The sequence below is a fragment of the Rattus norvegicus genome, chromosome 2 (genome assembly GCF_021556685.1).
Source record: "Rattus norvegicus strain SHRSP/BbbUtx chromosome 2, alternate assembly SHRSP_T2T, whole genome shotgun sequence".
In the NCBI taxonomy this organism is placed as follows: Eukaryota; Metazoa; Chordata; class Mammalia; order Rodentia; family Muridae; genus Rattus; species Rattus norvegicus.
In genome coordinates, this window is record NC_141535.1 from 236,181,772 (window position 1) to 236,204,480 (window position 22,709).

The following is a 22,709-nucleotide window of genomic DNA, read 5'->3' on the forward strand; positions in this document are numbered from 1 at the left end:
TTTACATAGCAGTGCTGACATAGGTTCCTTCTTAATAAATTGTTACAAAATACAGTGACTCTCACTTTACAATGTTTCTGTCTGCATTTTCACCAAGAGTGGCATCTGGCCAATGTTTTAACTCTTTCTCTCACTAAGTTTTAGGCTTTGTGGACCATCTAGCCCAGTAGTTCTCAACCTGTTGGTCCACTGGAAAGCACAGATATTTTTATATTAGGGTTCAAAACAGCAGTAAAATTACAGTTATGAATTAGCAACAGAAATAAATTTATGTTTGAGGGCACCACATGCAGAACTGTAGTAAAAGGTTGCAGCACTAGGAAGGTTGAGAACCAACGATGTAACGTGTCACAATTATGTGTAGGAACCGGCATGGCTATGTCTCAATAAAACTGATTGTAAGTGTTAAAAAAAAAAAAGAGAAAAGAGGTCTTTAGGTTAAAATGAAATATAAACATGCGGTATCTTTAAAAGCCTTTAAAAAACATTGTGTTTCTGGGCCCAGTGAGATAGGTGAGATTAAGGATCGATCTTTCCTGCCAAACATAGCAATAAGAGTTTGGTTCCTAGGACCACATGAGAAAAGGAGAGAACCCAGTCCCAGAAATTTTCTTCTGATCTGCACATGCACATGATTGCACATACATACATATATTACATAATGCATACATACATACATGCACACATGCACACATACATGCATAAACACATACAGATGCACACACAAACATGCACACACACAAAATAAATAAAAGTAAAATAATTAAAATAGCATATTCCATATCCATGAGTTTAAGCAAGTGTGACCTTCACTATGAGAGTGCAGGGTTGGGGATCTTGAGGTAGTATTATGCCATTAACTAATATTGGTAACCCTGAGACCACATTCCTGTCTTCCTTCTAAATGTTGATTTCCTCTTTTATATTGTAAATTGGCTACTTAGATAAACACTTTGAATTCCTTCAGGCAACTTGAAGTATCCTCTCAGAAAACTTTGGCTTCAGAAAAAAAAATACACAACTAGAGATCAATAAAAAATCAGTTTTATTTATCACCGTGGTAAGTGAATAAAATTATGAACATTAATATTGGTAGTTTTTCACAGAATGGGTGTGCTTAATGTGTTATTTTAGACCCTCTTGAAACTAATGTTGAGTTCATGATCACACGGCATATACTTTAAAATCTCAGAAATCCCTTTTTATTGATGTTGCTTTTTATATTTTTGGTTGTGAGCCTAGCCTTTAAGGGCTGAGCCATCTCTCCAGCCCTGATGTTGCTTTTTAAAATGTTGTTGCAGGCCCTGAGGAGGACCTTTTTCTCTTTAAGATACAAACAGTGGTACTTACAATGATACAAACTAGTACAACGGCGCCCACCACAGACAGCACAATCGTAGTGATACTAACTCCAGACTGGGGACTTTCCTCAGGGACAGGATCTGCCTGAGGGGTGAACAGTGCTACTTGTGCGATGTTGGACAGTCCGGAGTGCAAATTGCTTTTGTCGACACTTTCAATGGCAATGAATATGTAGGTTGCGTTTTCTCCTGAGATAGTTTCCGGTTTAAAGGCAAAGGTTTCCTTGGAGTTGGCTTCTTTTGGTATCAGGTGAGTTGTATTAACCTGAAGAGACTTATTAAAATTGTCTCTGAGGTCAATGATATTTTCACTTGTTCTTATGATATACTGTTGAACTAAAAAAAATGTTATGTTAGTTACAGCATCATACCATATTCAATTTCTTTCTAGTTGCCCTCACACATTTTAAGTCATGCAATATATACTCACATCAAATGTCTTACTCATTTATTTTTTGTAAAAGCTGAGTTCTGATTTTAAAGACAGCCATGCATGAAAACCAAGACCTGTTTAATAAACTGTAAAATGTCAGATCCTGAAATTCCTACTGGGCTGAGTCGTTACTCACCAGCCTCTCCTCTAGCTGACCTACCTGCCCTTGCATCCCCCTGGATTTCTCTCGCTTAGGTCAAACCTACACAGGTCCTTGTTCTTACCTCTTCCAACATCAAAGTCATCTCCTGGTGCCGTCCATGTTAGACTGATCTTTTCCCCATCAAGTGTGGCCTGGAGGTCTGTGATTTGATTTGGTGGGTACTGATCAGGCAATGGAAGAGCTGGGACCTTGGACATCACAAAGGCGCCTCCAGATGCCGTCCTGCTGAAATTCTCCAGGACGGGCTGAGTGTCCTCAGTAGTTTCAGGTCTGGGTGGGTTCCCTTGAATTTCTCCTGCGTTTAAAATTCTCTAGTTAAATGAGATGGAAGTGTACACGGTGTGCAGAACTCAGTCAGCTTCCTGACTCTCCTCTCTCTGTTTTCTTTCTCTTTTTTCACACCTATGGTTGCATTTTTATGATGTGCTGTAAGCACAAGCATTCCATGCGTAGGAAAACTCTTCCTCCAGAATTCTTACCAGGATGTCATCAAATCATATTGGACAATCACTTGCTTCGAAATGAAAACTTCATTGAATGAGGATATTATGTAATATTTTTTATTTCACAAAACAAAACAAATCCAAAATTAAACAGGCTGCTATGAAACCTAGGCTAGCCTCACACGTACTTACTATGTAGCCAAGGATATCCTTGAAATCCTTACCCTCCTTACTGCCTCTGTCCCCTAAGTGCTGGGACCACAGGCGTGTGCCACCATGCCTCCCTAACATAGGCCTTAAGAAAAGCATTGATTTATATCTCATGTTATTTCTGACTAGAAACATGTCTGGGGAAACCAGCGCCAGTTCTATCCGTAACCCTCAGATGGTTCCCGTTGCTCAGTGCCAAAAGTGCTGAGAAATAAGGCTCTTATTCCATTGTAGAGCTCCCCAGCCCTCCTGATAAGAAGCAAGGAGAACAAAGCTTAAAAACATTGAAGCCCATGTAACTCAGAAGACAGACTAGCCGGCTGGCTTGCACTTCCGTTTCTAGCAGAGTGGGATGTTTTCTTTGTCTGGAGCTGAAAGGTGGACACATTGTTGCTGATAGCCTAAGGATGTTGCACACTAACAAATACTAGCTGATTGGTTTTCAGCACCTATTGGTTCCATGGCTTAGATTGGGTTAATGTAGAGACAATTGGATAAAGATTCCCCTGTAGATATGGGCGGGGTTATATTTTGAACTGTAAAATGCTTGCAGCCTCCACCATCTGAAGTCGCGGAAATGACTGCCTAGGTTTCTGATACCGTGAGCCACTCACCATCCACTACCCAGCCTGGTATGTATGCCGCTCTGCTCGATGGATGCCGTGAACTTCTCCGGGCAGAGTTTGTTCCTCCGTCTGCGCGGACCTTTACACTATATCTGCCATTATCTGAATAAGCCGTGAAGTACCTGGAGTAGACCCCGTCATCCTTGAAAGCATCAGCCCCTTGGTAAAAGCATAAAGAAATGAATCACAATGATTGTAGCAAATGAGGAGTTGGTGTGCATCATCACACAGGCACAGCCTTCTATATGCATAGTCTGTACCTGTGTTTATGGTTTCACATTTGAAACTGTGTACCCTCGACTCACTTTGGTATGTACATATCTGCATTCATACAACATGTTTACCCACATGGATAATTGTGCACATATCATAAATACTGTAACACTTTATCTCTCTGTGCCCTACCACCTTATGCAGAGGTCATAAGACTCTTCTTGCCATTTCTCTTTCAATTGACTTTCAGCTTGCTAAATTAATCTTCCCATGTTCTCTTGTGTTTATGTAAGTGTGCCCCTTCCTGTGGTAAATATATCTTCATGGAAAGTTTAATTAGCATCATTCCTCATAGACAACCAAGTTAACTTATTTTGCTTTATAAACAAAAACTTCTGTCTTTTCTTTTTTTTTTTTTTTGTTTCTGTTCTCTCAATTGATTATCTCTGTAATTTAACAGAAGAAAAAAATTTTACTCTTGGAATAATAAATGTTTGGAGGAATCTCAGAAATGTTGTGGCATAAGTCCACTCTTACAATGATGAGATTTCAGGTCAACTGACAAGTTGCAAAATGTATTTTCCCATTCTACTCAGAAGAGAGAACAGCATTCTTGCATCAGCCACATGTGTGTGCCTCTAAAAGTCTGGGGCTTTTAGACATGACAATTTCTCAGACTACCAAAGGAAGGGTCCGAGCAGTCCGGTTCATTCAAGTTCTTCATGGGCCTCTCTGCACACAGAAGCATGGGGTGCTGGCTCCAGCTGTTGGCAGTCTCTTTCTTTCTCTTTTCTTCCAGTAAAAGAACTTTAAATTAGTTTGTACCCCCAATGACCTAAATGCTTATCTGGCAATCTATTAAAATACCAAGAAATAAAGCAAGGAGCATGAAGTTACATGCACTGTAGATGGGCCTGGGGATCGGCGAGAGGTAGTTGTGGAATTAGCAATGGGAGAAAACTGGGAATTTACTCCAAGAACAGTTAAATATAGCTGAAGACAGGCTTGTAGAATGACATAAAATGGTGTTGCAAAATGTCCTAGTAGGCATCATTTCTTGTTCACATGTGGACCAGATTGGTAATTTTTTTCACTGACTTTAGCACAAGGTTCCAGTCACAGGAGAACATGGAGTGCAGGGAAAGGGTTTTCTGCACTACCTCCCTACATAGCAACAAGTACAGTTCCTACCTTTCTGTCAGACAGACCTGGCATCCGATGCCTCAGTTCTCAGTGCCCCTCTCTGTTCTACGTCTACCTTCTCCTGGGCCCCAGCTCTCAGGACTCTATCTGTGCTTTGTTTCAGCTGTGGGGATCACTCTTGCTTCTTTCCCTTCATCTGCCAGGGTCCCGGGTTCCATTACCCTCTCCCACCAGAGAGACAATTCGAGCATCATCTGATTTGTTCACACATTTTTGGTGATGGTCCTCCAAGAAGCATAAACCTAGAATGAATGTTTGTGTGCTCAGTCTTCTGAATGAGCCTGCCTTAGCTGGAGATAGGCATTGCCTGTCAAGATTACAAATATAATTTTGGCATTGGATGGCACATACAAAATGCTTACCATGTGGAAGATGCTTACTAAGCACTTAGGTGTTACCTGATTGCATTTCCCGCTGGTCTTGCGCTTCCTTCCTACTCTGAGTTAACTCTTCAGGCGGCCATCTTGTTGTACCCAGTGCCCCAGGAACACATGGCACATTTGGAAGTATAAACATACAGGCTCATTCATGAAAGTCTGTGAATTACCTGCACCATTGTCCAGCAGTACTAGCTCTTCTGTTTTTCCACTATTTGATTCTATGGTAGCTGTCACGCGTGCTCCAATGATGGGAGTGTAACCTTGTAGAACTTCTGCATACACAATCATTGGACTGGGGAAACTGTTATTGTCTGTGTTTACTTTGGCATTTACAATGAGTGGTGGCACAGAAGGACGTGATGCCTGAGAGGTTACTGTAACTGTTAGTATCTCTGAGTCTACTTTGGCTTCAAGGTTGTAAGTCCAAACGCCGACCTAAAATTTTCAATGAAACAGGCAGCAAGCATTGAGAGTCAACGACATGTTTTCTTTTTCCACTACGTGATTTTAAAATAGGGCATAGCAGTAAAAAAAAACATTAACGAATTGGGTTGAGGGGTCTTAGAATGCTCTTGGTTCTTCAGGTACTGACACTGAGACTGGGAGCTTGGCTCATGTTTGGCATCATATTTGCATTTTCTGATATCTTAATTTGAAAATAATGTTTTGCCAAGTCCACCTTTGCTCTGTCCTCAGTGTCATATATTCCATGACTCTGCAGGCAGCGTGGGAGAAGACAGCACGCCAGGTCACCATGTTTCTTCCTCCCTCTTCTCAGGTGCCTTCTCTCTCTCTCTCTCTCTCTCTCTCTCTCTCTGTCTCTCTCTCACCATGTCTTCTTTTCATTTACCAGATACCATAGCTCTTGGGATCACACAGGTAAAGGAATTACATACATTTTACTTTCATCTTGAATTTGGTAAAGTTATTGTACCCCCATTTATGATGTGTTTAGAGCTTCTTTGGAAAAGAATATTAGTGAGACATTAAAACACTAGTGGCTTACCTCAGCAATTCCTGGGATAGTGAGATACGCCATTTTGGAAGCTATGTCAGTTGTGAAATTTGTGATTTGTGTTCCTTTGGGATCCCTGAGATGAATGGTAGGGACTTGTTTGCTCCAGGTGAAAAGAAAGTATGTGTCCTTTCCCACCGTGCTGTCAATTATGACAGTGTCATTCAGCCATTGACTGTTGTTCAACATGGAACCCTTGCTTTCAAGCTGTTTAAATGCAAAACAAACAAGGTCAAAAAGAAAAGCAAAAAACGTAATGACTACAGAAGAAAATAGCTTTATTCTTTTTTCTTCTATATTTGATCTTAAAACAGCCTTATATATGCAGAACTACCTTAGCTTTCTCCCTTCCATGCCTCCTTTCCTTCCTCACTACCAATAGATTTGCAATCTTTCTGAAGGCTTCTTGGGATGTGACACTTGCAAGGTTGGTAATGCAGACTCTGAAGAAAGGGCAGGGCATAAGAGGGGATTTAAAGTGGAAACATCAGTTGAAAGTTGGGACTGTGACCCTGCTCTACATTCATAGTTTTCTGGGAAAATGCTGCTATTGACTGTTGGCTGCCAAGGATGCTAAACCCCACAGAGAATTGGTGTAGTGTGTGTGTGTGTGTGTGTGTGTGTGTGTGTGTGTGTGTGTGTGAGACACTTGCTTTACTCAGTCATCTCACAGTTGACCCGAAAGATTATGTTTGGGGTGAGTTGGAACAGAGTAAAGGCTCCCACAATGAAACAGACAGTCTGGATCTGGGACACAGCTCAGTGGTAGGAAGCTTGCCTAGCATGTTAGAGACTCTAGGTTCAGTCCCGAAGAAGGTGTCAAAGACAACTGAGATAAACACTCTTGGGGAGATTGCTAATGAAGACTCTTTAAGTCAATTTTCACACAGGATTGAGAGTGAAGCGCTGAACATGGAGTTCATCCAAAGGAGGGAAATCTGAATTTGAAGGCAAGAATCCTGAGAAGAGAGAAAGCAAACTCTAGGGTTTCTTCTGAGAGGAGCCATAGAACTGCTATTCGTCTCTGATAACAGTTCTTAGTTGAGAAGGGTCAACATCATAAATTCTATTTTTATGTTACAAAATTGCATGTTTATCATGTAACGATGATGTTTTGAAGGATTATAAATGGGCTAAATTAAACTAATACTCATCTTTTTATTTTACACCAGAGACACTTAAGTCCCCTTTCTAATCTAGTGCCTCAAATGTGATAAAATGCTATTAATTGTAGTCACTGTGCTTATGTAATACATCTCTTGGACTCGCTTATTATTTAAATGTAAGTTTGTGTCTATAACCTGTTCCTCTCATGTCTTACCAGCTGATGCTAATTATGGCATTATAGTTTTATCCTTGTGAATTCAGATATTTTGCATTTCACATGCACATGAGATCATGCACCTCTTCCTTCTGTGCTCAGTTTATTTCACTAGCAGGAGGTCCAAGGGTTCCAGCTTTATCCATGTGGGTGCTTCTTAGGGATGCCACTTCAGGAACAATAGAATGAAGGCACCATTTCTACTGTATCTTAGATCTCAACCCCCCCAACACTTTCAGACGCTGACAATTCTTTGAGGCATCACTCTGCTGTCTAAAACCTCAGTCCTGACTTAAGCTGCCAAGTCTCTCAGTGAATGTGTAGAACTTTGGAATAGGAATATCACGTTTGTCTCTTTGTCAGCAAAATCTCAGACAACAAGGTCACGTTGGTCCCACAATAGCATTAGGAGAAAGAGTATTCCAGATGCCATCCCTAAGCCCAACTTCTCATCAACTCAGATGATTGGATCGTGCTTCTCATGGGTCACTATTTGCCTTCATCATGTCCACTTTTCATGCATAAAAATACAGATCAAATCTGAAAATTTGAATTTTCTATTTCAGAGCTTATCATAAATATCTTAAAGGAGAAAAACAGAATTTTATTTCTGTTCCTTCTATGCATTAAAAAACTAAACCAAACCAAATCACACAATCCAACACCTAAGGTCTTCAAAATCCCTACAACTTAAATATTCCCTTTCTAGTTGGTTTCATGGACTCTACCCTTACACCTTTTCTTGATTATGGCAAAAGCAACCACAGAACTCTAGGAATGGTTAAACACTGACCTGAAGGGACTTCTGGGTGACATCAGCATTTTCTAAAGCCAGGGCCCCGAAAGCATCAATGAGTCCATTGTTCTGGGCTAGATCTGAAGCAAGCAGATGCTTTCCACCTAAAATGTGAGTGAATAGACTACGTTGTTTTGTAGATCCAGAGTTCTTACCATAATTTAATGATTAAGAAGATAACAGTTCAAATAAAGTCAAAGTTTTCATATGGTTAGATTAAATTTTCAGAAAGCTTTCAAGGTCATCTTTGGAATGTTAAGTTAGTTTCATTCATCATAACCACAAAGCAAAATCTACTTTATTATCTCAGTATAGTAACCCCAGTTGCATGAGTTGCTTCAACTGGTTATACATATGAAAGGCACTAGCTTCTGCATATTGAAGTTCACAGACATTTGTATAGCCCTTTAGAGGAATTATGATATCTTATTTACATCATCTAGATTTTTTCAGAAGAAAACAGATTAGAAGCAGAAACCTGGAATGATGAAAGAATTGTTGTATTAAGGTATCTTGACAATGACTGGATATTGGTTAGAATATTTGTGACAAGAATAAATTGAACAAATGGCCATTAATGTGTTTGGAATGGTAGGAGCTTGTGTAGCCAGCCTCAAAGAAACCCCAGATATATATATATATATGAAAGCCAAAATAGTATAATAATTGATACTTGTACTATTGGCTTTGTATTCTCTACTATGTTTGAGAAGGTACTAGAAGCATATAATCAGTTTTCATTACAGCTGTATTTTAAAATAAATTACCATAGTTTGTATTTTCTCATTGTCTTTTAATCCTGGAAAATTTCAGACTTTGTCAAGGCCTGTCTCAGGAGCCTTGGTTCTGTGTATCTCCTTTCTCCTCCTTCCTCACTACATTTTGGGGGTATGGAAGGCTTGTCATCCCCAATTAAATGTTATTCTACACTCTTCCTGTTATGAAAGAATGTGATTTATATGTTTGGATTGGCTGTTTTTATGTCTTTTCCAGCCGAATGCATAAAGATTGTGACAAGAACAGAAGTTGGTTCTGTTTGACTCTAATCTCCAACCCCTGGCCTGGCTCTTGCAAAACTGAGCTTAGAAGAAGAAGTTGAATGTCAGCTCTACATTTACACCCAACAATTGAAAGTCTGTAATGTAGAGATCATGTTTCACCTGTTATGGTGGCCATTTCTGTTACAAATATATCAGCTGATGGTCCCAAAGCAATGAAATGAAGTACGGCCCCACTGTTTTTAACCTCGTCAATACAGGTTTTAGCTGTGTTGTCCTCTCCATCACTCAAAAGCAAGATCTCAGTCCCATCTGTTTGGAATCCTCCATTTTTAAATACCTGGAAGCATAATTCAGAATACTGTTATCATACTAGATCAGCTCTCCTGAAGGAAAGTTAGAAAAAAACTATAGAAAAAGTATAGGATAGCGATAATTCCTGTTTTAGAATCATAGAATTGATGCTCAACAATCCTTGAAGAAGATAGACAATTTTTCTCCCCTGCCCCAATACAGGGGATATTTGTTCAATTGAAAGACAGGTGGGATTAGGAATAAGGAAAATTCACATGGACTAAATAACATCTGACCCCGGAAAATCCAGGCAAATAGATACTTAAAATATGGAACATATTGATTCGCCTGCTATCGTCTGACAAACCAGTCAGTTTATACAAAATCAATTGTATATACAGCCAGGTGCACAACAGAACTAGCACTATAAAGTAATGGACTCCAAATTAGGAAACCCTTCAATACTTAGGTAACGGGGAGCTAAAGGTCTAAGCATGTTGTTGTTGCAGATGAGACAGTCTTTCATTCATCCCATGCTGGTCTCAGATGGTCTAGCCAAAGATAATCTTGGAATTTTGGTTCTAATGCTTCAATTTCTCAAGTGCTAAGATAGCATATATGTCAAAGTTATTTTTTCCCTGGGTTTTTCTCTAGAACCCTTTAAGATTATGTTAACATTAGGAGACAAGTAAGAACAGTAGAACTTCACTTTGTCCTAAAAGCAAAACAGTGACCAACTGCAGTACGTGCAGTGGGATTTTCACCTGAAATGCAGTCCTGATTCCAGAGCAGATGGACGTCCCTCCATTGGCACGTGTAGGTAAGGTTTCCAAAAGCTGGTTTCTCTCCACATCACTGTTTATTTGGATCAGCTTACTCTTAACAGTGGCCGTGCTTTCAAAGTGTACCATCCCTACCCAGGACCTACTTTCAACTATCTGCTGTAGAAAGTATTTTGCTGCTTGGTTCATTCGATTGAGGCGATCATAAGACTGAGTGAAAAATGATAAGAAAAGAAATGAATGGTTTTCAACTGGAAGATGAGAGCAGATGTCATAAAAGAGTACTTGGGGGGTTGGGGATTTAACTCAGTGGTAGAATGCTTGCCTAGCAAGCGCAAGGCCCTGGGTTTGGTCCCCAGCTCTGAAAAAAAAGAAAAAAGAAAAAAAAAGAGTCCTTGGGTCTTACTGGCAAGAACTAGGCAACTATTCATTTGTACTGTGGAAAAAAGCAATTAAATTTTAACTGGTAAATTAATAAGTGCGGTTATATGTAACCTAGGACCCATAAAGGAGTTCATAGCTTTCTCCTTGAGGCTGCTCCCAGTGGCTAAGTAACCTAGTTAAAGATGGGGCTTGGCTATGGCAAAGATTCACACCTTAGTGCCACAATTCACCCCATAATCACTCCCCTTAAGACAAACTGCTATCCCAGGGTTTGAGACCTCAACCAGACTCTCTTGGCCTCCAATCATAGCTGAGCTGAGGAGTTTACAAGGAGCCTGCTGACCAGATTACCCTGCCCCTTCTACTTCTAGCCTTTCTCCTGCTTCTCTACTACTAGGGCAACAGCACTGGCTTTCTGGTAACTCAGCGATAACCATGTCTCTCTTAACTACATGACTGCCCAGGATGTAAACTAACACATTTATTTCCTCTAGATCTTCCCTGCAATACACAAATTGGCTTGTGAAATTCTCGAACCACACACACAGTAAAATCTCCTACATATCTACAATTTCCTTTGCATACTTGTCTATCACTTTCTCTCTTGTGATTTTTATTACTTTGTTTCTTTTTGGTATAGGGAGTGTGTGCGTGTGCAAGGACACGTGTACCACAGCACACATGTCATGGTTTATGTGTAGAGGTGAGAGGAAAACTACAGGGACTCAGTGCTTGTCTTCCTCCATTTTGAATTCCAGAGTTTGAACTCAAGTTGTTAGGGTTAGCCAAAAACTGAGCTATCTCTGCCTTTATCATAACTATCATTATTATCATCATCATTTATATTATTATTATTATTATTATGATGATGATGATCATTATCATTATTGAGGTGTGGGGTGGTGTGTGTGTATGTGTGTGTGTGTGTGTGTGTGTGTCCATGTGGAGGTCAGAAGATCATTTTGAGTCAGTTCTCTTCTGATTTTTGAACTCATATTGATCAAATATTTTACCTGCTGAGCCATCCCACCAGCCCTACTTTGCCTTTAATCACGGATCTACAGGTACCGTGGTTTGTTTTATGTGTCAGGGTCTAGCTATACAACCCAACTGACTTTGAACTTGCCTGGTCTCCCAAATGCTGTGATAACAAGAATATACTTCCATAGCTCATCCTAAATGAACCATAAACTTCTCAAGTACACGCAGCTGTTTTCAAAGTCTAGCACACTCCTTGGTCTTCACTTCGTGGGGAGAGAAGGAAGGGATGACCGCATAGAGCCATTTGTTCTTCATGCTGATGTTTTTCTTTTTATGTATGAGGAGAGCACTCGAATACTTGTGAAATAAGAGGATATCGTGTAGGCATTCTGCTAATCGACCCTGCTGCTTGATCTAAAATTAGTTTAAGCATACACTGATGTACACTATTCTCATTTCTCTTACGCATTTTATATGCAGGATTCATGGTTGAGAACAATCTCCTTTCAGGGTCTTGTTCTGACTAAAGACTATCAGAGTTCTCCCATTCAACTATAAATTCCTGTAACAAAAACAGATACTCTTAGGTTAGCTCTTTTAAACACATTTCTCTAAGTATATTTTTTTCAATGCCTTTCAGATCATGATATCAGGAAGTATAATAATATTTTATGACATCATACAATTAAAAAAATCCACATAACAAGTGGTGTTTAGGGTGTGTGTTTGCTATTTGGTGATCCGTATTTCTATATTCAAAACCAAAACCAAAACCAAACACAGAGAACAAGCCCATGAACTCACCCCCATGCTCCCAGACACGTCGAGCACTAGGCACAGAATTCTTTCACTGATCCTCAGCAGCGAGAAGAAGGGTGGAGAGGGTAGCATCTCCATGGGCCTGCTGTTTTTAAAATCCTCAGAATTACTGATTACTTCCCACGTGCTTCTGTAATCACACTTCTGATTATGTAGAGTTGGAGCCTCTCGATTATGGTTTTCTTTTTTACAGAATTCAGTCACCTAAAAGTGTAGCAAAGTGTAGAAAATTACTATTTTATGTATCAAAAAGTGACCTGAAAAACAAAGCGAAAGTATGTCCGGTGTTAGAAAGCAGAAGTGATTATGCTGGTCTAGCCAAGTGGCTGTCGTTGAGACTTTGCTAAGGTCCCTGACCTCACTAGCCATGGAGGCAGGCTAGGTTGAGAGCACCAGGCACACTTCCCCTCCTTGTGAGTGAGCCTCAGGTGAATTAGACAGCTGTTGGCTGCCACCAACACGTGAGTGCCATGTATTGCGTCTTTATGCATGTCTTGCCATGATGATCATCGTGGTGTATATGCATTGCAACAGGAGAACTCTTCATTGCTTTGCTCCCTTGGTAGCTTGCACAGTATTTTCTGGAAGCATGCAAGGTAGACCACAGGAAAGAGACTTTCTGGTCAGATCCAGCTCAAGTCATCTGAGTCCTGTATCCTAAATGTGTGGTGTAGTCAGTCATAGAGGCTAATTCTTAAGAAAGGCAGTCAAGGGCTGCTCCAGTAATCTCTCTATATGTTTATGCTGTTACTTGGAGGATTACCCTGACCGACCATTTCAAAGTTTTCTTCAGCAGGGTAAAGGGGTTTTTGTCACTCTGTGGTTCTTGTGTGAGGGGTTTGTTAGTCTGAATATCTAAGTGTGTGTGTGTGTGTGTGTGTGTGTGTGTGTGTGTGTGTGTGCATATGTGCGCGCGGGCAAATGCCCATGCATACATTGAGTAGTAGGTATATAATGTATAAAGTAATAGGATTCCTTGAGTCTTAACTAACCAACCTTGTTGTTATTTGTCCCTTGTCCTTCTTCCTTACATTGATGGATGAGTGTAGCTGCTACCCCTCATCAGAGAAGCCTCTCTTTTCAGCAAATGGAGATCGTTATAGAAATCCACAACTGGACACAGGCAGAGATTGGCAGATCATGTGGTGCCCCACCAGATACATCTACCTTATGGTGTCTGTGTCTGGGACTTAGGGAACATTTGAAGAGGGAGTGGAAATATTGTAGGAGCCAAAATACAGGGAAGTCTTCAGTGACGCAGCCTCTACTAGAACAAGCTGCACAAAGAAGACTTAACAATGTCATTATCCATGGTCATGTTAACCTGAAAGAGGAGACTTCCAAAGGTTCCTACCCCTACACAAGAACCACTAGTGGGAGAAGGAGGATTAGCTTCTCCCCGGAGGAGCCCCCTTATTGGTTGCCCAATGCTGAATGGTGTCCTTGAACCATATGCAGACCACTACCGAAAACAGACTCAGCAAGCCATTGTTAAATATATTTGTGCACATAAACATGAATGTATGTAACAATAGTAATCAAAGAAAAAGCGACTGCTGAGGGTGGGGACAAGGGAGTGATCTGAAGGAGGGTTCAACTTTAATTAAAAACATATTTAAAAAAACTAAAGGAGAATATGCAAGCTCAAGTATAGTACTCTTAATTCACTAAAGTAGAATTATCATTATAATAGCTAACAATAATTATCTAGCTATTAGTACACAGTTGTGTTAAGAATAATAATAAAGGATATAATAATATAATATATTACAATGGAGGATGCATCCTTGCTGGGTGTCAGTCAGTGTTCAGAGAGCTCTACATTAGTGTATTTCCTCTTCGTGTCGTGCTGAAGGTCCGTCGTATCTCAGGTAGAGTGTTCGCCTAGCAATGTGCATTTGCTCACTTTCATCTCCATCATCATCATCTAAAACTAATCCTTTGATTATAGGTTCTCGACAGAGTGACCGGCATACTTACTGAATCGATACTTTGCATGAACATTATAGATGACTTTTCTGTTTGAACTTTATCCGGGAAGAACTGACAATCTTTTTCATATAACTGTGTGGTGGAATTCCGTCTGCAATTTCTGGTTATACAGCTGCCCCCTTGGCATACCTGGGCTTTATTCATACCCTTGATACCTGTGGAACACCTGAGAAGACGGAAGAGAATCTAAGAGACAGCTTAGTCAATCACTGGAAAAGTGGTCCTGCTCCCCCTGATGCTTTGTGTTATGGTATTTCTTATGTATGCGCCATGACCTTCCTACGTTCCTGGCGAAGGTTAAGAGGGCCAATCAAAATAATCATTTGGTTTTCAAGAAACTGTAGTAATGAAAAAAAAAACCAAAAAAACAACCCAAGGATATCTTCAGTCACACACAGTGGGGCTCTCAGCTGGAAAGAAAGCTGTTTGTTTCTTAGACATTCCCTTAGCTGGCCTTGTACTAACTGCTCTGTAATCACCTGGTTGACAGAAACTGTGGACCATTTATACTTGATGTGCAGTGAGGTCTTCTTGTCCAGGAAGACATCCTCTGAAGAGTGTGGCGTCACATAACTACATGTGCTTTGACTAATCAAGGAGCGTAGTTTCATCCATAGGGCAATGTGACTAAAATCAGAGAATGAGGGACAGCCAGGATAGGCAAAGGAATGAAGAGAATGGATTTGTGTGTCATTTCGTGGGAGGGTCCTAGCAGGCAGTGATCAGAACAGATACAATCAGGCTTCAGCCAGAGTGCATCTCATTGGCTTGCAGTTGAAATTCAGTGGGTGAAAATGAGTTCTGGCATCTATGGGAGAGATGTGTAAATAAAAAGTGTCAAAATGCCAAATAAATGGTTGGCATTGTGGCTATATGTATTTTTGCACGGACAGTCATTGTCATCAAGGAAAATGGTCTAAAATAAACATAAAGCAGGCTTGTGATATTGCTTCTATTATCTGCCTTGGGAAAAACCAAGGATGCTTATCATTTGGAAAGGACTATAGGGCAGTTAAAGCCAGAGGTCATTTAAGGGTACTTAGGAGTCAGGACATGCCTTGTTGCTTCGATTTTCTTTGATGAAGCACTGTAGAATGGCTGGTCTTCGTTGTACTCATCAAATACTCCCCAGCGAAGATGGGCCCATTCATGGACCAACAGTCTTCCTGTAAGACATTTTTTTCAAATACATAATCATAATTCAATTGGTAAATTTTATACCTCAGAAAATTTCAGGCCACTGAGATGGCTCAGTGGGTAAGAGTGTTTGCCACCAATCCTGACAACCTGAGTGCAGTCCTTGAACCCCATGTGGAAGGGGACAAGAACTGACTTTCAAGTTGTCCTCTGCCCATCACACCATCCCTGCAGAGAAGGAGACAGAGACAGAGACACATACAAAAAAAGAGATAGACAGAGACATAGACAGAGAGAGACAGAGAGACACAGAAAGAGAGAAGAGAGAGATTACATTTGGGTTTAGGTTTTCTGTAACTCTTAAAGTTTATATTTTTTTATAAAAAGACTTTTGTATTAAATGGTATTCATTGCTGTGCAGAATATTAATGTTTTATCCCCCATCATGTCAATTCAATGAAACATTATGGCGTATATGCCACAGCCACAGTAAACTAGGATTTGATTTTCAATTCTTGGGAAGTCAAAGGTCTCGCATATTAGTTTATGGCTTGCCAATTACCAACCCTGTCAACAGCTTAATCAGATAAACAGAACCCTGTTATATAGATATTTTGAGGGTGCAACTTTAGGGAAAAAGAAAGACTAAAAACGGTCCTGAAGGGATTGATATTGAGGAAAGATTGAAATATGCTATTGTAGATTATATCAGCTGCTGCATCAGGAATTTGGCCAATTTAGAGAAAATCTGAGTGACTTGGAATAAGTCACCGAAAAATAAGTCACTTGTTTAATGTCACAAAGCTAATAGAGGAATCAAGATTTGGACCCAGTTGGAATTTCTGTTCCAACCTGCTTGTTTAACAGAGAATAGGATTATCTGTTGCAAAGATGCAGTATTTTAAATTCCCCACCTGAATCTCCATATTCCTTTTGTTTTCTCCCCAATACAAAGTCGGGGGTGAAGTGGATGTATTCAGCTTTCTCTCCACACTGTGTGAACTGCCGGGTGTAGGGCTCATCCCTGCCCTGGAGAGCAGGAGGTGCAACTTTAATGTCAGCCTGAGAATGATTAAAAAGATCATTAACATTTGAAGAAGAGAGAGGGCAATAGTTAGAAAATCTCTGAGTCAATAAATTCATAGCAAAACTAGCAAGCGCCAGAAAACACTTTGCTGTTGTCAGAGAAAGCATTGACACTCACATGTTTGTAGCTTTCCTGCTTTGGCCTCCTGTACTGGTCACTGTTTGTCCAATTCTCAGGAATTAATATAGAGACGTTTTTGAAAAAAAATCTTTTTTCTGTAGCTTCAAAAAGGTATGCAGATGCTTTAGTCACCATGTCCTATTAACAAAGGGAAACATTTGTAGAAATGATTATGAGAGTGGAATCATGTCTCAAGTGCTCTTGGCGGGCTGGCAGACCCTGTTCAGTTGTTAGGACAAAAGCAGCCATTCATCAAGATCATTCATCAGCAGGCTCTGCCCACACCTCTAACCTGACCTCTGTCAGTCCAAAACTCGCTTTACTCTGCACCTGTAAAGGCTTCCCGGTCCTCTATCATCTTACCTCAAAAGACAGCTTGCTGCATGTACTCAGTGATTAAAGTAATTGATTTATTTAGTTATGAACCTGGAGTTTAGAGTCCTTTGTTTGGCTCTAATATTTGGGTGAACACTTTTGGGTTGGCTGATGGACTGTCTGAAGCCTGGTGACCTTACCCTTTAGAGGACTGATCACACTCCCGATTTCAAGAAATAAACCAAGGACAGCTCTAACAGAAGCAAGCTAAGGAGAACAGCCCACAGGAGTAGTTATCTGGTTGGGGCTTTCTTTTCATATTCCTGGAAGAGGTGGGAAGGTTGGATACTTGGAGAGCAGGGTAAGAGAAAATTCTATAGCACATGTTTAAAAAAATGATCACAGAACTGTTACTCTGCCGTGAACGTGAAAATATCCAATTTCTCCCTGCATCTTGAGTCCAAAGCTACTGCTAATTTTTTAGAGGATTTCTCTCTCCACAGAGTCACTATCTAATAAAGAGAAACTAGGATAAAAAGCAACTAAGGTGTCTGTTCCTTATAACCAGGTCTCTCAGAGGGAGGTAAAATGTAAACAAATATAAAATAAAATAAATAAAAGCAAAATTATCTTCATTGCGCAGGGGCCATCTGGTTCTCCGGAGCTGTGTTTATCCGGGCAGAGCCCTCTGATGCTTTAACGTGAGCCCACTGCCACCGACCATCTCTCACCCTGATGGACTCTGAGAGTCCAGCACTCTGACTCACGCTCATTTTAAAGAGTCAGCAAACTGATTAGTGAATAATCAGGACACTGGTCAGAGTGTCAGAGTCCAGAGAATGAGGGTCCAGTGCAGAAAGGCTGTGGAGAACTCCAAAGTGGGTCAGAAGTTGTTTAGCATCCAGAGGAGTTTAAAATAATTCTCTTTCTCCGCGGATGCCTTTTTTTTCCCCAAAATAAGAGATATTTAGGCTTCCATGTCCTTCAGGAAGAGAGGGCTCTCTGTACATACGAGACAGCAGAGCCTTGGTGGTCCGAACTGAGTAATGAATTGGACCAGAAGGCTTGCAGGGTACAACTGTGTAGGTTGTGTGTTGTATAACTCAGAGGAATTGCTTTTCCCTGAGGGTCTCCCTAGCTCAACTGGCATCTTAGATAGCAGTGTGTTTGTCGGCTATGGAGAGCCCCCACAGATAACTTTCATCCTTAAGGATACCCTAGGATATCCTAATAATAGTTTCTCAAAGTTTTCTAACCAGAAGTCCTATGGTTAGAATTCCTTTTAAATTCCTCCCCGGAATTCCTATAATGTTTTGGATTAGGGAAAAAAAACCCTCAAATATCAGTGTTTGCAGAAGTGGTCAAGTTTCAAACCCAAAAGGATCCTGAGCACAAAATACAAAGGAAACTTGAAAATGGAGAACATCAGGCCACCAATTATAAGGGTTTTCGAAGACCATTGTGTATAGGTAGATGACAGCAAGTCACAAAGTTGCCCGATGATAGAAGACTTTGTAAAAGAATAGAGTCAAAAAATAACTAAATAAAAACCCCACTAAAATGTAGACATGTTGGCAAAAGGATTGAATTTCTACTTGTAATGTTCAATAGAAGACTATGATGAGAATTCCATCTTGTCTCTAAAAATAGTCTCCTCAAATGTCCATTTTCTGAATTCAAAAAAGTTTGAAGCCTAACATTTATTCCTGAACACCAGGAGTCTATCATTCCGTGTCTGCTCTTTGTATTCTATAGGGAAAAAGCCACATATTTTGTCTTCTAGGGTTCAAAGGACATCAAGTAGTGACACCTCTGGGCTGTTGGGTGGTTTACAGAGAATGCGTGACAAGTGAAAGATGATGACTACAGGAAATCACCAGGATAGTTCAGTTCATGCCCAGTAGGGAGCTCAACAATGGGCCCCAGTAGGGATGACCCCCAAACTGAGTGGTAGAAGTTGTGGATGTTGCTCCTGGGGACATGAAAAGTGATCACGTAGCAGTAACGCTAATCTTTGTATGGAATGCTGGAGTTGGAAGAGACTTGACCAAACCAAAGTCTTAGGTTTAGTGAGTGGGCCTTTCCTCTGTTTGCAACCACTTGGACTCATATCCTACACACATAGTGGGCTCACATCCTCTACACACTGATCGTCTCTAGTTTTTATCTGAGTACACATTTTACATCTCCCTCTGAATTCAAGATATCTGTATTTGACGCTATCTTTAGGTACTCCTCCTCCCTAGGAACAGCTCTTTCTTGTAGCTCTCCGTCCCAGCTGACAAAAGTGCTCAGTAGTTAAGCCAAAGACATAATGTTTGCTCTCTACCTTCTCCTTCCCACACAAGTTTAAATCAACAAGAGTGCTGCCTTTGATACTTCCCAAGTACCTTCAGCATCGCTGTATCACTCCTGACACCTCCTTGTCCCAGTCAACACCCCTCCTCATAACCACAGCCTGCCTCCTTCTGCACCAAGTCTACCGTCACACAGTGATGGGATACGTGGGAGCCTTCTGTGGTGTCAGGTAGTCAGAGTGGTCCCGGAATAGGCTCCGACGTGTACACATACTCCGCTAAGCTCTTTCATGGAGTCCCATTACTCAGAGCGAAAGTAAAGATGCACTTTCCAGTGGTCTGGGCTCTGTGACTGTGTGTGAGCCTCTCCGAGCTTCAGTGTACGGCAGGCATCCTTCCCCTGGCTTACGTACTGTTCACGTGATTACCTAAGCTGCTATTACCCACACAAGGCTCTCTTGTCTTGGTGTCACATCATGAGTGGGGGCTCCTCTGAGGGCTTCCCAGCAGGAAACAGTGACTTACACTCTTGCCTGTCACAGCCGCACTCTGCTCTGACTCCCTCTGCTGACTCAGCATGCGTCACAGCAACCTCCTAATATCACACCTACTCTCCACTCACTTTCACATTACGATGACCCAGAAAATGACGGCATACCTACAATTCCTTCTTCTCTTAATTCACGACTCTTTCCTCAATGGTATCATAAGCTTACGTGTATGCGCACGCAATAAATAAGTAAATTACAAAAAAAAAAAAAAACCACAACGAGAACCCAACTTCTCATCTTTGATCTTATAGTGAGAAGGTAGCGTCTCTTCTAGAACCTCTGGGACCCTCATCTAGGATGCCTTAGAGCCTTCATCTCACTCCGTGCTTTCCAACACCTTCCACTCTGTTTTCAAACCTCTCAAAGCATTCAGAGGTCGCCATAGTAACTCTTGCCATCACTACTAATTAACCTTTCTGATTCTCCATGAGGCCAAGAGAAGAGAGCCCGGTTTTCTTACCTTTATTTGGTCAATTATTGTTACATCTTCGGACACAGCAGGATCGATGGCAATAATAATGTCTTCATAACCATTCTCATTCAGCTTTACCAAGGAGGTGTCTGACCCCTGAAGCAGGTACAGGAGCAGGAGGAAAACAATCCCTCTGGAGAACTCCATCATTCCGGCCTCGTCGCAGCCTTTCTTTCTCTGTGTCTCTTGTCAGGTGTATATATACGCCTAAAAATCACCTGCTTGCTGATTGAGGGATGGTGACTGAGTAAAGGTCAATGTTCATGTACGGGAAAACACACAGCAAGTTATACAATAGGTTTTTTTATGGTAATGGTTAAAACGATCAGAAAATTATAAAATATGTAGCACCCTCTCTTCTTGAGACATAATACATTGTTTCCCATTTTCAGTTAATTTCCTCGGCATATGCACAGACTGCAATTTCTGTAGGGTAGGGTCATAAAATAAAACCACAGTAAAATGTACAGCAGTTCTAAAGTCCTGCCTCCATTTTTAAAGAGTACACTAATTATTATCTATATTGTCTGTCATCTAAACAACAGTGGTACAAATAAAAAGGCTAGGTAAAGTGATCTTGAAACTCAAGACCGTAAAGCATCCGATAAATTTAGGGAGATTTGATAAAATCAAGTCGTTAGAGTAAATAAGGAAGCCAGCAAACAAACAAACCACCCTCGTGTGAAGGAAATAGAACTTGTTTTTCTACATTATACCTTGCTGGTCACAGTTGAGGAGGGATAAACAATGTAAACTTTAATTAACTGAATTTGCTTTTTGGAAGAACATACATAATGCATTCTGTTTACTTTTACCACATCCCGTCACCCTGCCTCCCTACAAGTCTGTTGCCACATGCAACAGAACGTTTTGCTGTTTTGTGACCTGCTAAGTTTAGTTAGGGCCATTTACGTGTGTGTGTTCAAACTTCTTGAAGCGTTCAGAGGTTTCCATAGTAACTCTTACAATTACTACCAACCTTATTCTCCAGAACGGAAATAGGAGAAAGGCCAATTTTCTTATCTTTATGTGTTCAATTATTGTTACTATGGCTTTGGAGCTATATGTTGGAGGACAGTGAGCTCATCAGCAGTACACAACTGAAGACAGTGACGATCCCTCCCCATCCCTGAGAAAGCACCAATAGCCAGTAGTTAGCCTAGGAAGTATAGGGCCCCTTCAGCCCCTCCCTGGTCCCTGATTAACAGGCCTAGTCTTGTGAGACCCTGTGCAGGCAGACCTATCTCCTGTTAGATCGTGATTGAAATAGCTGTGTCATGCTCTGAAGGGACGTTTTCATAACCAGCTGTTTCGTTCCTTCTGTCCCCTCTCGTGATATCCCCTGATCCTTTGAGGGGACAGTGTAAATATCTTACTTAAGTCTGAACCCTCAACCATCACGCATTCTCACCACTGTTAGTAGCCACGGTCTCTGCATTCTCTCTAGTCCGTGCAAAGGAAGGCTTCTCTGAGCTTGGCTGAGCGCAGCATTGGTTTATGGCTCTGCACAGATATTGAGAAGGAAGCTTAATCTCTGCCAATTTTGATAAACATCATATCTTTACTTTGTTAATAATTCTTTCTTCTGCTCACTTTGTGTCTCAGACATTTTATTAGGTCAACAATAATTTTCTTTGAAGAACCATAAAGGAAACAGATCTGTACTTCCCCATGTCAAATTTATCATGAAAAAGTTCCTTATATCTTCCTTATAGAAAAACCAGGAACATACTTTAAGAGCTAAAGTTACCCTGTAAGCCTTACCTGCCCAAGGACAACTTCCTGGAATGCTGAGGCTGTGTTCGTGTAAGATAACATCACATATTTTCACTCATGTCAGTACAGAAAGTTGCTTAGGATATGCTTGGTCACATCGAGGTGGGAGGTACATGAGCAGGAAGTACATCAGGGTGTAGGGTTGCCCCCAATTGGACAACAACAGAAAGTGACATAGCATTTGTGGCTTCTGCCTTTAAGAGCACCTGACTAGCTAGCTTAATTCTCTGGGAATTCCGAGTAGGGGCCTGGCCCGTGTTTATTTTCATGGCCAGTATTAAATAAAACTTGCTTTAATTGGACACTTATGCCCTTGGCCTTTCTCCTTGAAAATTTCAGGTTTGACAACACAATTGGAGTATTGGTGTTTAGATTTTTTTTTTTTTAAATCCCACTCTAGGTGCTTCATTGGTATGCCAGGTGAGCAACATCCAGTTCTTTTTGTTTTATATTTTTTTATACAATACATTTTAAACAAAATATCTGATCATATTCTACCCTGTTCCTCATTCCTCTCACACTCTCTTCACCTCCCACCAC

General features: G+C 40.8%; 1 protein-coding gene across 4 annotated transcripts; it reads right to left on the minus strand.

Moving 5' to 3' along the window:
• Window positions 1-1,028: 1,028 nt before the first annotated feature.
• Window positions 1,029-22,284, minus strand: Clca4 (chloride channel accessory 4). Of its 4 annotated transcripts, none has more exons than XM_087627945.1 (16): window positions 22,158-22,284; window positions 21,805-21,896; window positions 20,382-20,618; window positions 16,756-16,896; window positions 16,466-16,613; window positions 15,472-15,580; window positions 14,403-14,580; window positions 12,408-12,626; window positions 10,221-10,448; window positions 9,325-9,502; window positions 8,162-8,268; window positions 6,039-6,254; window positions 5,200-5,467; window positions 3,225-3,395; window positions 2,019-2,252; window positions 1,029-1,697 (listed from the first exon to the last, which is right to left on the minus strand). In XM_087627945.1, the coding sequence occupies exons 3-16, from the start codon at window positions 20,541-20,543 to the stop codon at window positions 1,285-1,287; spliced, it is 2,772 nt and encodes a 923-aa protein (XP_087484071.1). In that variant the 5' UTR covers window positions 20,544-20,618; window positions 21,805-21,896; window positions 22,158-22,284; the 3' UTR covers window positions 1,029-1,284.
• Window positions 22,285-22,709: the final 425 nt, after the last annotated feature.